This window comes from Apiospora hydei, assembly GCF_038363865.1.
Source record: "Apiospora hydei strain CBS 114990 chromosome Unknown utg000007l_segment0_segment0, whole genome shotgun sequence".
NCBI lineage: Eukaryota > Fungi > Ascomycota > Sordariomycetes > Amphisphaeriales > Apiosporaceae > Apiospora > Apiospora hydei.
The window spans coordinates 1768278-1781666 of NW_027117366.1; the positions used below are offsets into that span (position 1 = coordinate 1768278).

General features: G+C 54.3%; 6 protein-coding genes across 6 annotated transcripts; 3 read left to right on the plus strand and 3 right to left on the minus strand.

Moving 5' to 3' along the window:
- Positions 1–375: 375 nt before the first annotated feature.
- PG997_009629 (uncharacterized protein) lies at positions 376–1721 on the plus strand (the record flags this gene model as incomplete). Its single annotated transcript, XM_066813944.1, has 6 exons — positions 376–391; positions 541–679; positions 733–834; positions 897–972; positions 1029–1636; positions 1694–1721. 6 exons carry the CDS (start codon positions 376–378, stop codon positions 1719–1721), a joined length of 969 nt encoding a protein of 322 aa, XP_066665906.1.
- A 524-nt stretch (positions 1722–2245) lies between these two features.
- On the minus strand, positions 2246–2893 carry PG997_009630 (uncharacterized protein; the record flags this gene model as incomplete). The annotated part of the gene is made up of 3 exons (XM_066813945.1): positions 2246–2613; positions 2741–2790; positions 2850–2893. 3 exons carry the CDS (start codon positions 2891–2893, stop codon positions 2246–2248), a joined length of 462 nt encoding a protein of 153 aa, XP_066665907.1.
- Positions 2894–3719: 826 nt separating this feature from the next.
- PG997_009631 (homoserine O-acetyltransferase) lies at positions 3720–5297 on the minus strand (the record flags this gene model as incomplete). The annotated part of the gene is made up of 1 exon (XM_066813946.1): positions 3720–5297. The coding sequence occupies one exon, from the start codon at positions 5295–5297 to the stop codon at positions 3720–3722; it is 1578 nt and encodes a 525-aa protein (XP_066665908.1).
- Positions 5298–6550: 1253 nt separating this feature from the next.
- Positions 6551–7759, plus strand: PG997_009632 (uncharacterized protein; the record flags this gene model as incomplete). The annotated part of the gene is made up of 1 exon (XM_066813947.1): positions 6551–7759. The coding sequence occupies one exon, from the start codon at positions 6551–6553 to the stop codon at positions 7757–7759; it is 1209 nt and encodes a 402-aa protein (XP_066665909.1).
- A 2222-nt stretch (positions 7760–9981) lies between these two features.
- On the plus strand, positions 9982–11576 carry PG997_009633 (endo-beta-1-6-galactanase; the record flags this gene model as incomplete). The annotated part of the gene is made up of 3 exons (XM_066813948.1): positions 9982–10463; positions 10549–10603; positions 10659–11576. 3 exons carry the CDS (start codon positions 9982–9984, stop codon positions 11574–11576), a joined length of 1455 nt encoding a protein of 484 aa, XP_066665910.1.
- Positions 11577–11735: 159 nt separating this feature from the next.
- PG997_009634 (uncharacterized protein) lies at positions 11736–12864 on the minus strand (the record flags this gene model as incomplete). The annotated part of the gene is made up of 2 exons (XM_066813949.1): positions 11736–12393; positions 12482–12864. The coding sequence occupies 2 exons, from the start codon at positions 12862–12864 to the stop codon at positions 11736–11738; spliced, it is 1041 nt and encodes a 346-aa protein (XP_066665911.1).
- Positions 12865–13389: the final 525 nt, after the last annotated feature.

Here is a 13389-nt window from a genome sequence, read left to right on the forward strand (position 1 = left end):
TTTTTTCCAGGCAACCCGGGCCATTGACTTCATCAAATAAAGCCTACCAGCCTCTTGTGACCTTTCCATCCATCTCTTTCTTTTTCTCTTTCAGACCACTTAGGTACCTTGACTCTTTTATTCTTGACCTGATAGTTCGAGAGAAATCCGAGAGAAGTCCCAGCATTGAAGGAAGACTTCGAGCCGTGTACATTATCTGTAATCGACCATTGAACAAGACCCAGGTTCCCGCGTCGCGTACTGCCTTCAGATTGGATCCATTTCCCCAAACCTTCACAGCGCGCAGCATACCAGCACAGCACCTGTTTGTGGCTGTTGCACTCATTCCATCTCATACAACTTTGAACACGCTTCCATCACAGTCTCGCCGACAAAATGTCGTACCGCATCGGTAAGTCTTCATTTCTACCTATCCAAGTTGCGACGTCTTGCCATGCCATCATGCTCAGTATTGGGGATTTCAAAATCGGCTTAGATGCATGCACCTTGCCGTTATTTCGTCCAAAACGCCAACGCAACCCTTACTAAGTATGACAACAGAGATCTCCCCCAACAATCGCGCCGGGTGCCAGGACACTCTGTGCAAGAAAGAAGGCAACAAGATCATGAAGGGCGACATCCGTTGGGGCGTCTGGGTCGACATTCCCGATGGTCATGCCAGTTGGAAATGGAACCACTGGTGAGTTCATGTCTGTCTTGGCCCAATGCCTACATCCTAACTTAGATTGATAGGGGCTGCGTCTCTGGTCTGAAGGTTACCAACCTCCAGGAGAGCATCAGTGATGGTGGTGACAATTACAAGTGGGACATGATTGATGGCTGGGAGGACCTCGAGTAAGTATTGGGCCCGGCAGACTCTCGGGCCAAAAGGACCACTGAAGCTCACCTTGATGCAGTGATCATCCCGAAGTCCAAGAGAAGATCAAGAAAGCTGTCACACAAGGACACATTCCCGCCGAGGATTTCAATGGCGTAAGTCAAGATTTGTGTCTCATGCCATGACAACTAGTACTTACAAATCTATATAGGACCCGGAGTTCAATGTGCCTAAGCAGAAGGCCATTCGCGGCCGTGCTAAAAAGGCCAAGAAGGGAGATGAAGATGGCGAAGATGAAGCGGAGAAGCCGACTCCAAAGGCCAAGCGTGGTCGGAAGAAGGCCGATGCTGACGAGGATGATGAGGAAGCACAGCCTGCCAAGAAGAAGGCTAAGAAGGCAACCCCCAAGAAGGCGGCTGCCGCGGAGGAGAAGCCTGCCCCTAAGGCCAAGGGAAAGACAGCTGGCCGAGGCAAGAAGGTCAAGGAGGAAGTAGAGGAGGAGGAGCAGGTTGATGAGCCTGAACCTGAGCCCGCCCCTAAGCCAGTCAAGAAAGGCCGAGGCAAGAAGGTCAAGGAAGAGGTAAAGGACGAGGAAGACGACGAAGTTGATGAGCCCGAGCCCGCTCCCGAGCCAGCCAAGAAAGGTCGAGGCAGGAAGGCGGCCAAGGCACCTACTCCTGTCGAAGACGAGGATGAGGTCGAGGCCGAGGAGGTTCCCAAGAAGGCCAAGGCCAAGGGCGGTCGCAAGGCTAAGGCTTCCACCGCTGGTGCCGCCGACGCTGCTCCAGTCACAGCTAGGCGCGGTCGGAGCAGAAAGTCGTAAGTCACTCTTCTTCAAATATATTCTCATGGAAGCGGTACTGACACCTTGCACAGTAAGGCAGCCGATGAGGACGAGGAGTAATGTTTGGGTGGTTCAATCTTCCCTAAGAAGGCTCGATACTAGTGGACACATGGATAAGCGCATCGAATCGCTGGTTCGATGGGGGATGCCTGCCTTACTCTCGCTGTGCATGCCATTTGCTTTGCTCGATTCCCACACTTGGTAGGAAAACAGCGAATTTTCTGTTTACTACAGTGATAGCACAAGAAACAACCAAAGTAGTGTTGGTGTATGATTAGGAATGTATAATTTATGTGCATATGGAGCACATCGTTTCGCCGACTGATTCTTTTCTCTTGATGTGAGGTCGGTGTGTTTTATGCCGACATGCCGTTCCATTGGATCAAGGCCATGACGAACATGTGGTGATCAGGAATACTGCCTTAGACAGGACGCTGTTTAGATAGCTCGTTACAAATACTGCATGCGGCTCTCCAGCTTTATATGAACCAGAAAACCAGCAGGCCGGCCAACTACCTCTAGACTGTGCCGTGGGGGACCATAGGGTGGCTCTCGTGGCCTTCCATCCTCATCTCATCCTTTATTCAAAGCACAAACGCAAGCTGCCATATTTCCCGCCCATTCCTTTCCCTCCTCAGCACGCCTCCGTGGCGATCTGGTACTGCGTCTTGCAGCCGATCAGCTCGCACGAGTCCGGATCGTTGCAGGGGGAAGTTGACCGTGGTCGTGGGCACGGCGGCCGGGCACCCGCAGCTCTTGGTCGTCTGGACCGTCTCGGTGCAGTCGGGCACGAAGCACGACCGGCACGCCGTCCCCGTCGACGTCAGCTTGGGACAGTCGGTCGGCGTCGGCTTCTTGCACGTCGTGGTGATGGAGATCTTGGTGACGGTGACGGTGTCTGTCTCGGTCTCGGTCGTCGTAGTGGGGATGTAGACTGTCTTGGTTGGGCCGCCTGTAAGATTAAGAAAGGGTTATTATACGCATGATCGACTTTCACTTTTGGAACGACGCCGTCGTCGGCAGCACCCCGTGTGGTATGTCGCATGGATTAGACATTTATGCAGGTCAAGCCTTCTTACCCCGGGTAACTGTGGTCGGCGTCAGGGTGATTCCCTGGGCTGCCGCGAGACTACTCCATGTTAGCTATTAAGCGCTTCTGCGAAGCACAGGAAGATTGGAGTGACCTACGCCATGAGGCCGCCACCGAGGGAAAGTATCTGGGAGAGCTGCATGTCTGGTACTAAACAAATTTGACTGAGGAGTTTGCCGATCCTGGCTGCTTGCTCCAAGTTACAACAATGATGTATCTTGAATTCCGAAGTGCTGTGATCGGCATCTTGCAGAATCCAATTTCGATGCTTTATATATAGATAGATGGAGGTAACGTCCAGTATATCACAGTCTACAAACCCCCCTCGAATTATTTCTAGCCTATTTGGGGATTGAGAAGACATCTTCCGCGATACTGCTCTTGGCAGATGCTGAGATGTAAGCATCATCATGAGAGGACCTCCTAAAGACAAAGCGAACCTGAAGTCTAGAGCTCGAGCTATCCGAGATCCTAGATACGCGGAACCCTTAAAATAGAATTGAGGACACCATTTCTACGCGATCCAGACCTGTTACTTCCCTCTCGAACCAGCTGTTCACGATATGGAAAACCTCATGGGCTGGGTAATATCACTAAGGTGGGTGGATATGGTTGTGACTTGGGCCTTACCGGCTGAATTGGCCAACGTTGTATACTGGATATTAATTGTTGGCCAAAAATAGCTTTTCTCGTCTAGTCAGCTCAGACCTCATTTGCAGGGTCGTAGCATGCGTCTCTCGCAAATACAAGCAAGGCGCACCGCAACGTGACTCTGTGCTGTATTTTGGGAACTGATGTTCCCCTACTATCACGATCATATGGTCTAGAATGTTCCTCGGATTACCCAGTCCAGATAGTGTGCAGGTTCAGATAGCACATGATAACAGAGACCTGAAAGCCCAAACGAATCAGTTGATATATGCGGTCTCCAAGTTGACTAGGCCAAGTACGGCCTCATTTAAGAGGCTTCAGCCAAGGAAGTTCTTCACGCTGCCGCCCACGTTCTTCAAGTCGAGTAGGAAAGTGTCGTGGCCAAACATGCTCTGCTCCTCGCTCAACTCGACGTGGGAGACCTTTCTGTTGCCCCCTATACGCAGAGAATCTGCGACTTCCCGCTGCTGCCACGCTGGGAACAGGATGTCGCTGGCAACACCCATGACCAGGGTCGGGATGTCCCGTAAAGGTGCTAATCCCGCAATCAGGTCATCCGGGGGTCGTGATGCGACCTCAATAGGCGTCGTCGTGGTGTCGACAATCTTCGCATCCGGCTGTTCCAGATAAGGAGAATCGGGCAGTGTTAGACTGCAGGACGCCTCGGGTCGAGCTGGGCTGGCGCCCGACTCTATCTGCTCGGCGCGCTCGGCACGGCGCGTAGCAGCTGCGCTCTGTGTCTCGCGGCCGAGGTCAAACAAGTCCATGGCTTTGCTAACGTACAGCAGGCTGTTGGGATCGTATGTTAAGCAGAACTTCTCCCCGGCGTGATCCAGGTAGGTCTCGATCAGGAAGTCAGGGCACAGTGCCGGCGGCTTCGACGAGTCTGCTCTCCTCCTGCCGAAGCGCTGCTCCCATTCAGGCCCAGATCGATACGTAACAGTGGCGATCTCTCTCGCAAGTTTCATGCCAGCATGCGGCGGGACTTTTCCGTAGTAGAATCCCCTGTTCCAGTTGGGATCCATCATCAGGACCTGGCGCTGTGTGTGGCGCATCGCAATGCTGTACGGATGACTCCGGGCGCATCCACTAATAGATATGACTCGGCCGACTCGCGAGGGAAACAGAGCACCAGCCGCCAGGGACTGCATGCCTCCCATGCTAGACCCGACGCTTGCGTACAGCTTCTCGACCCCCAATCCGTCAAGTAGACGGAACTGTGCCCTAACCATGTCTTCCAACGTCAGGATCGGGAATCGAGTCGCATAACGTTGCCCGTCGGCCGGGTCGATGCTGCTGGGGCCCGTGGAGCCGAAGCACCCTCCCAAGACGTTTGTACATATCACGAAGTATTTGTCCGTGTCCAGGCAGCCGCCAGGGCCGATGAACTTCTCCCACCATCCCGGCTGCGGGTTGCTCTCGGTCGAGTGCGCATGCGACGACGCAGACAGGCCTGTGTGTAAGAGGATGACGTTGGATTTGTCGGCATTCATTTTGCCCCAGGTCTCGTAGGCAATGTCGAATTCTGGCAGCACACCGCCCCAGTCCAACAGCAAGGGTTTCGTGCAGCGGAAAGATTCGGTCGCACCGGTGGTGTAGGCGGGTTCGGGTCCCGTAGACAACGATCGCGCCTCTAGGGTGGCGGACCTGGTTTCGAGGGCGTCGAGGCAAGGGAACGCCATGGCCGGGTTGGAGGCGTCGCCCTGGGGCGTAGTAGCTTCATTTCGCTTTGCTGTTTGCGAGTGAAGCGACCGGGCGGATGACGAGGAGAGCGGCGCTGCTCGGCGCGGCGAAAGTCGTGCTCGTACGATCTGGGAAGCGGTTCGCTCGGTGTTGGTCTGAAGCAGGCCTGATGCTTGACGGAGGGCCGTCGCGCCAAACCGTTGCGCTCTCATGTTTTCGACTGGAAAGGACCTGGTGTGACTGCTGGGGCTTCCTTGAACATTCTTCGAGGGCTTGACTGTGTCTCCGATGCAATTTTATTTATTGTCAGCTTGATTCCATATTTCTAAACATCCGATTGTTTTGTCAGCACTGGCAGTAGATACCTCTAGCTTGAGCTGCACCACAGCTCCAGCTCCATAAAGACCCCATCCGCTCCGATCGGCGAGCGATGACGAGATTTCACGTGCTGTGCCAGGTTGCTGATTGGAATGCGACCTGAAGGCTACAGGTACATATTCATATTAGCTCACGGCTGTAGCGCGTTACCCCTCGGCCCTGGCCCCGGGAATAGTGAGTTACTGCAGTACGCTCAGGGGAGCAGTTTTGAGGTGTTTCTCATGCTTTATTATACTCTGATCGAGGGCTCACATAGTCTAGCCGGGCAGCACCGTGCTTCAACAATCAAACACGAAGATTCGCTGATCGATTAGAGGATCGAACAATTGAATTATCTATTTGTGTCCTGAGTTGAGTCGCGTGTACTCAAGCCCCGCCCCCACCATAGACCAGCACGCACTTATGTAAGACCTCTTTTAGACTCTGCCTCTCTGACTGGGTGACTGACTGGGCTCTAGATCTGGGATGTCGGCGGGATAAGGTTCTTACAGGGCTCATCAATAAGACCCCCATTGACCAATGTGAGGTACCTATACTTCCACACAGGTACTTAGCTTCATCGACTACTGCATGTGCACTTGTTGAATTCTGGGGTAGATAAACCTGAGACTCAAGTTGGTGGGAGGTACGAATTGTATGCAATACTCCATGTCGGTGTGTAACACAACATCTATTGCAGCAGGAGCTAACGGTTAGTGGTGGTTTATTGCAGGGGTGCGCAAAGCGCCTCTAACACCCGCTTGACGTGGATTTCTCGCCTCTGCAGCAATCGCAACTTGCCGCCTGCAGCTTTGGTTGATATATCAGTGTTGCTTCCTATGTCTCTACCTACCTGGCTTGGATATTGGATACACAAAACCAGGCTTTCGACCGGGCACTCATCGAGATCAAGCGACCGAATCATCAATGCCACGTCTAACTGAGCGCATCTACATGTACAACCTACCTACTTACCCAGTCTAACTACCTTCCTACATACATAAAGCACGGCCGGCCGGGTGTTTTAGTCTCCAGTCAACCAAGGCACGAGTGACCTCATTGTCAAACACCCGTTCATTGACATTCGCCCCGTGCTTGTTGACTCAACATGGCGCTCTACAAGACCGCCTCGAACCTGGGGGATTGGACAACTTCTCTACTTACTTTCCTCTCGTATACCATCATCTTTATCATTGTTCTAAGGTTTCTCCAATTTGTAGCCATCCGGCCTGCATTTCGAAACACCAACAATTCCACTGCTAGACCTGTCTTTACCAATCGTCGAGGAGGCACCAACAAGATGATTCCAGTCCCGTTTTCCTTGCGGCATGTGGAGGAAGACAATACCACGGATCCGTCAGCGGCATGCTCCACAAACGACACCGGTGATGCCCCGACTGAGTACGAAGCTAGCCCCGCAGATGCCATCGCAGTCAAGAAACTGCTTATGGCAGCAGGCAACCTTCCCCTCGAGCTGGCCGACATGATTGTCGATCAAGCCGAGTACTGGCCTTGCTCCTCTGTCACTGCCGACTACTCTAATCTTCCAAGTAAGGTCCTGGGAATCCGAGGTAGCGGCAATGACGAGAACAAATTCCTACTTCGCACGGAGCCTCTGGGCTTAGCCCACTGGACACCGCTCAACCATGATTCCTGGCGTTCTACCCAGGCCCTTCCTCGCCAGCTAGAACGTGAATTCGACTCGGATCGCTTCCAGGAATTCGTCGAAGAACTACCACCGGTTCCGAACCACCCCGTCCGCAAGATTGTATTCAACATCCGCAGCTCTGACCAGGGCTGGGGTGGTAACCACAGTGATCATGGAACTTACCGGCATTCCTGGACCTGGTTCGACGCAGGCTTGGAACGCTTCGATGCCGAGGCACAATGCGAGGAGAACTGTCCGTCGTACTCAGCCGAACAAGGCAAGGGAAAGGAAAGTCGCATCTGCTCCTGCGCCGTGCGACCTATATGGCCCGCTGTTGCCTCCAACGAAGGCAACGAAGGTGCAGTCGATCCACCTCGTTACCACCACGACATACACTCGACTGCCGACCACAAGATCCAAGCCAACAAGGTGGCCGCGCAAGGAATGCACAATCATCACATTGAGTGGCGCTGGGATGATGATGTTGACCCCAACTCGAGTGCCGCAGAGGACTTGGAGAAGAGAGGACGTGGCAAGGCGACAGGAAATGGAGAGTTCGTGCGGTCTTTGAAGCTGGGGGATATTGTCACGGTATGGGGCCGGGCCAGATTTCCGGGATGGCAGAACCGCGTGGAAAAGGTTGAGGTCAAGGTGTACTGGGCTATCTAAACATTGTCCCTTACAGCAGCGCTGGCTGCTTTACGCACATTGCTTTTGTGATAACGACTACGATACGATACCACCTACCTGTTGCCCCTTAAACCATGTTCTCTCCTACCTCATAGTCGGCATGGTCTGTAGCATACTTATTCAACTTTATGAATACCCCCTTTAATGCTTATGTGGTCTTGACTTTCGGTTTGCAATTGTGGAACGGCTACTTATAGCTGATTAGCAAAGCGATGGCTTTGGATTGATTGGAGTGGCGAAGCTGAGGAGAGGTGCTCAACGGGCATCCAGTCTCAAGGCTGTCTTGCCATGGCCATCATATCCGGACATGCAATTTTGGGCGTAGAAACCGTGCTAGTACCCCAACACAGCTCAAGGACGATCCGGGTCGTGATTGGCAAGCCTGACCGAAGAGGCGCTGCGGGCGTATTCGATCCTTCGTCGACTTCCAATGCGCTTACCAGACCAGTTATATCACGTGGCGCCTACGGACAATGATGGCATCAAGACAAACAAGAGTTGGGGGTGATGTTTTGAATAGCTGATATCTGTTTTTCGAGAATAGGGACACATACAACCGGAGATGTTGTGTACAATTCGTCCAGTGACCTTTGGGCGTGTTGCGGCACCGACACATATGGCCAGCCTGACTGCACCCAGCAGACCAACGAGACGTTCAACCTGGCGCCTCTGCGGGACTTGAAACCGTATTTTGCGATCCCGGTATCGGACTTCCAGTACACTTCGTCGGCATGGAGCTCAACATCATCGATCGCTTCTTCTTCCGTGACAACGACCGCGACAGACAACAAGTACTCCCGCGGTGAGCTCCGCAAGTCAGCCTGATGCTGGACGCTCAAACAGTGGTAGCGATCTATCTGTCTAGCGGAGCAGCGGCAGGGATAGGGGTTGGAGCCGGTCTCGCAGTTATCGGTGTCGCTAGTCTGGTGTTTTGGTATATCGCACGAAGGCGCCGCCGGAAAAGGCAGGAGGTGCCGCCTCAATCCTACCAGTCCAATCCACAGGCCCCGGTTCACCATACGAGCGGCGCACAGCAGGAGGGGTCGGTGAAGCCAGAACAGGATAGTCAAGGCCTACCAAGAGAGTTGCCAACATGAGAGGCGGGGGGATGGTTTTCTCTCAGTTGCAGAAAGTATGTACGTACCTCTACAGTCTGTATATACCGCCTAGGAATGTCAGATCAAATCGGTTATAGCTGCTATAGGTTGCAATGCTAGAAATACTGGCATGGGCAGCTGACCAATTAAGGCTGCTGGGTGTCTTGTTGTGCATAAGGATCTGGGGAAGCTTTCGGTCTGTACCCTCGCCCCAACCTGATTCCGAGCTGCCTCTCCTGGAACGGCGAGGGTAGGCCGTCCTGGCACGAGACACATCAATTTGATCAGATTGATGGTTCAACACGCTATTGGGCAGCAGGTCGGTTACCGATTCAGTGTGCTGTTGGGGAATAAGGTTAACCAGTACCGGGCATGAAACGTCCTCCGACTCGTGACTCGGGGACGAGGATGTTGGCGGCTCCTGCTTCCCCGACTTACAAGCGCCCTTCCTTCTTCATTCTCAAGTATCCAGGCAACACGACAGCATCTAGCATCCGTCCAAGTAAACAACTCAACTGTTTCTGACGAAAGAGCGTCTCCTTTACCTATGCACCTACCAACCTACCTTAGGTATGCAGTCCTGCCCTTGGTTGCTTTTGCGAAGAGATGCCGCTGCGTGGCGGGTGGAGACGCATCAATGTCTGAGACCGACCCTTTTTAACCCAGATCCTTGCCATGATTAAAATGCTACCCTAAGGGCCTACCGCCTGCCCATCGGCCCTCCAGTGCTACGACTGTTGTTTATTGACGGAAAAACAACCCTTGTGCCTACTCCGCACGTTGCGACTTGTCAGGAGATCGCCCACACCCCGATATCCGTACGGACGCCTAACGTGGCTACCAAGTGGTCCTTCCCATCAATGCATTTTCAGCGGTACAGTCGTACAGTCGGTGGACTTCGATGTCTGCAATGCATTATGGGTGGCACTTGCCTTGATGGTTGGTGCCTGGTGGTCCCGGCCCAATTGGAATAAGGAGTTACGAGTCGCTTGCTCGCTATTGGCACTCTCATCTAGGTATATAACTCGCTTGCTACGCGCTGCTGTCTAGCTGTTGGTGCTTCCCTCTACTAGTAGGCAAGCGAAATCCCTCGCCACTGCAGTCATGTCTCGTCGCTGCTTGTCATCGCTACTGCTGGCCGCAAACTTGTGCGGAAGAGGTGCCGCAGATACGACCGCCACTATTAACCCGTCGATAAACTGGGGGACATGGGAAGGATGGGGGACCTCGCTGGCTTGGTGGGCCGCCTCGTTTGGAGACCGTGACGACTTGGCCGATCTCTTCTTCTCGACGAAATCGGTCAACTTCGGGGGCAAGACTGTGCCGGGACTCGGTTTCAACATCGCGCGCTACAATGCCGGCGCTTGCAGCAAGAACAGCGTCAACGGCGAGAGCATGGTGGTGTCGCCCAAGATGATAGCTTCCCGCCAGATCGACGGCTTCTGGACGGACTGGACCAGCGCCGACCCTGCTTCGTCGAGCTGGAACTGGAATGTTGACGCCAACCAGCGCAGCATGTTGACCAAGGCACGCGATAGAGGCGCCGACGTCTTCGAACTCTTCTCCAACTCCCCGATGTGGTGGATGTAAGTCTCCCTTTCTCCCTGCAAGCCCCCACGCAGATCTCTTGCTGGTTTCTCCGGCCAGAGCAGAAACTTACCGTGTTACCAGGTGCTCGAATCACAATCCATCGGGTTCAGACAATGGCGGAAGCGATAATTTACAGGTCAGCGACTTTGGCAGTCTACCCCAGATCAACTACTAACCACTAGACCCAACAGTCATGGAATTACCAGCAGTTCGCCGTCTACATGGCCGAGGTTGCCAAGCATGCCAGCGACAACTGGAACATCAAGTTCCAGTCAGTCGAGCCCTTCAACGAGCCCATGGCCTCGTGGTGGAACGGGAAGTCAGGTACGCAGGAAGGCTGCCACTTTGGCACTTCGACGCAGGTGACTCTGATCAAGAACCTACGCACCGAACTGGACAACCGCGATCTCTCTTCGGCGGTCATCGCCGCCTCGGACGAGAACTCGTACGACCAAGCTATCACCACCTGGAATGCACTGGCCAAGGCGGGTGTCGCGGGCAGCGTCGCGCGCGTCAACGTACACGGCTATCAGTACGGAGGCGGCAAGCGTGATGTCTTGTACTCGACGGTGCAGGGCGCGGGCAAGAAGCTCTGGAACAGTGAGTATGGCAAGGCCGACGACACGGGGTCGGATCTCGCGAGCAACCTGATCCTCGACTTCCGCTGGCTGCACCCGACGGCCTGGGTGTACTGGCAAGTCATCGACGGCGGCGGCTGGGGCCTTGTCGACGGCAACAACGACGCCAAGACGCTCGGCGCCGTGTCGCAGAAATACTACGTGCTCGCGCAGTACTCGCGCCACATCAAGCCAGGGATGCAGATCCTGGACGGCGGCAACGACAGCACTGTTGTGGCCTACGACGCAGGTGCCAAGAAGCTGGTCGTCGTCGCGGTCAACTGGGGCAACGCTCAGAACCTTGTCTTTGACCTGTCCAAGTTCAAGACGCCCGGCACCGATGGCTCCCCCGTGCCGCGCTGGAGCACCCAGATTGGCAGCGGCGAGCAGTACGTCGCCCACAGCGACATAACTCTGAAAGGCGGAAAGTTCCAGACGTCTTTCAGCAAGAACCAGGTGCAGACTTTCGAAGTTAGTGGTGTGGTGATTTAAACACTCATATGTATGGGCTTTTTGCTGGGATAATCGTATTCCCAATATGAAAACGAATACGTAAGCTCTATAGCCTAATATTTATATGCGTTAATCTACAATGCCAACACGGCGAGTTCTCTTCTACCTCCCCCTTATGTTTGGTTTGTCAAAGCACGATTATTTACGTGAGCCGATCAGATTCCACTTGATACTGGGTTGTGAGGAAGGACGTGCTCTGTTTGTGGGGAGCCCCTTTTCGTTGTGGCTAGGTAACTCTGCTGTTGTATAGGGACCAGTGCGTCCTACCGATAGCTCACCCAGCGAAGGAAACACTGGAAGCTCCCCTCTTTGTTGCATCCGGTGCTGTTGTTGCTGCAGTGTTCCAGAACAAGGCGGCTGACACTTAGTCGCAGTGTTTGCAGCCCTCCTGCGCCTGTGCCTTCGCACGAAAACGAAGAAGGCGATACTTATGAGCACAATAACAGCACCTAGGGAAGCCCCGACTGCCAGACCGACTTTGGCTCCTTCAGAAAGACCAACTGCGGCTATGTCTGTAGATTTGGGAGCAGTTGCATTGGTCTCCATCGCAACAGTGGTTGTTGAGGAAGGCCGCGAACGCATGCTCGCCGGCAAGTCGGTTTCCCTCCAGACCACCTGAACCATAGGCATTCCCACAGTGAACGATGCCACCGATGTGCCAGCGCCTTCCTTGTTGAGGTACGGGCTGGGCACGGGGATCTGGACACCGACTGCGGTGGCATCGCAGACAATCGCACCGAACGGGGTGGTTAGGAGTCGGCGGCATTTGGGAAAGCCCGCCATGCATGTATAACCTCTGCGATGACAATCCAGTCGTCAGAAGGATACCGATGACAGGAAAGAGTCAGACGAGATGAGGGCCCTCTTATTCTTCTCCTACTTACTCAGGACAGCACTCGGCCGCCGTCTCCCCGGCCTGCAGCGTCATGGGATCCAGGAGCGCCAGCGCCGTGCCGACTTCGCCGCACGTCGCGGAGCAGGCCCTCGTCCAGCCAACGGGGCAGGCGACGCCAGGCGAATAGAATCCCCAGTTGTCGTACCAAGAGGCCGTCGGCGTCGTCGCGGCCGCCGTGGGCGGCGGGAAGCATTCGTGGGCTTGATGGATCCAGTAGTTGCTCTGGGCGGCGCTGGCGGTCATTTGGCAGGACTGGCCCTGCCATAGCTCGCCGGTGTAGGACGAGTCCCTTCGTACGATGACGGAGCAGCCTTCGGGCTGCTGCCATGGCGTTGTCAAGGGGCCGAGGATCTGGCGGGTCGGCGGCGACATCGTTTGCTGCGGTATGGGAAAGTTAGGGGTTCGTTTCACGGGGCGCACAGCGGAACACTGGGACGAAGTGGAATTAAGTACGAAACTGCAAAATGTTGAGAGAAGTAATGGACATAGTAGTAGACCTGTCCGGGACTGCGTGTGGGTTTTCTTTCCTATGTAAGATGAAGCTACCTGGGGGCGAACACGCGGCAACTCTGTTCCCTCGGCCCCTCTCACGCCCCAAGACGCGCCGGTGAGGCTGGCGAGTTCGGTATAGTGAAGTATGATTGATCATATCGCGTCAGCAAGGCTCCAAGGCGCGCGGCAAAAACGCAAAGCGTCAAAACTGCCACGGCATGAGAATGGTGTGTTACGGATGATTCTGTTGAGGGGGGCTATGATCCTGCTGCAAGCATCATCCTCCTGAAGGATAGGATAAGATAGGGGTACCCTGAGGCGCCGCCGTGACGGGAGATGATGTTCTCTACCGTGAGCGCATCTACCCACCTTGAAGACGTATAGCGATTGCGATGCGTGACCTGT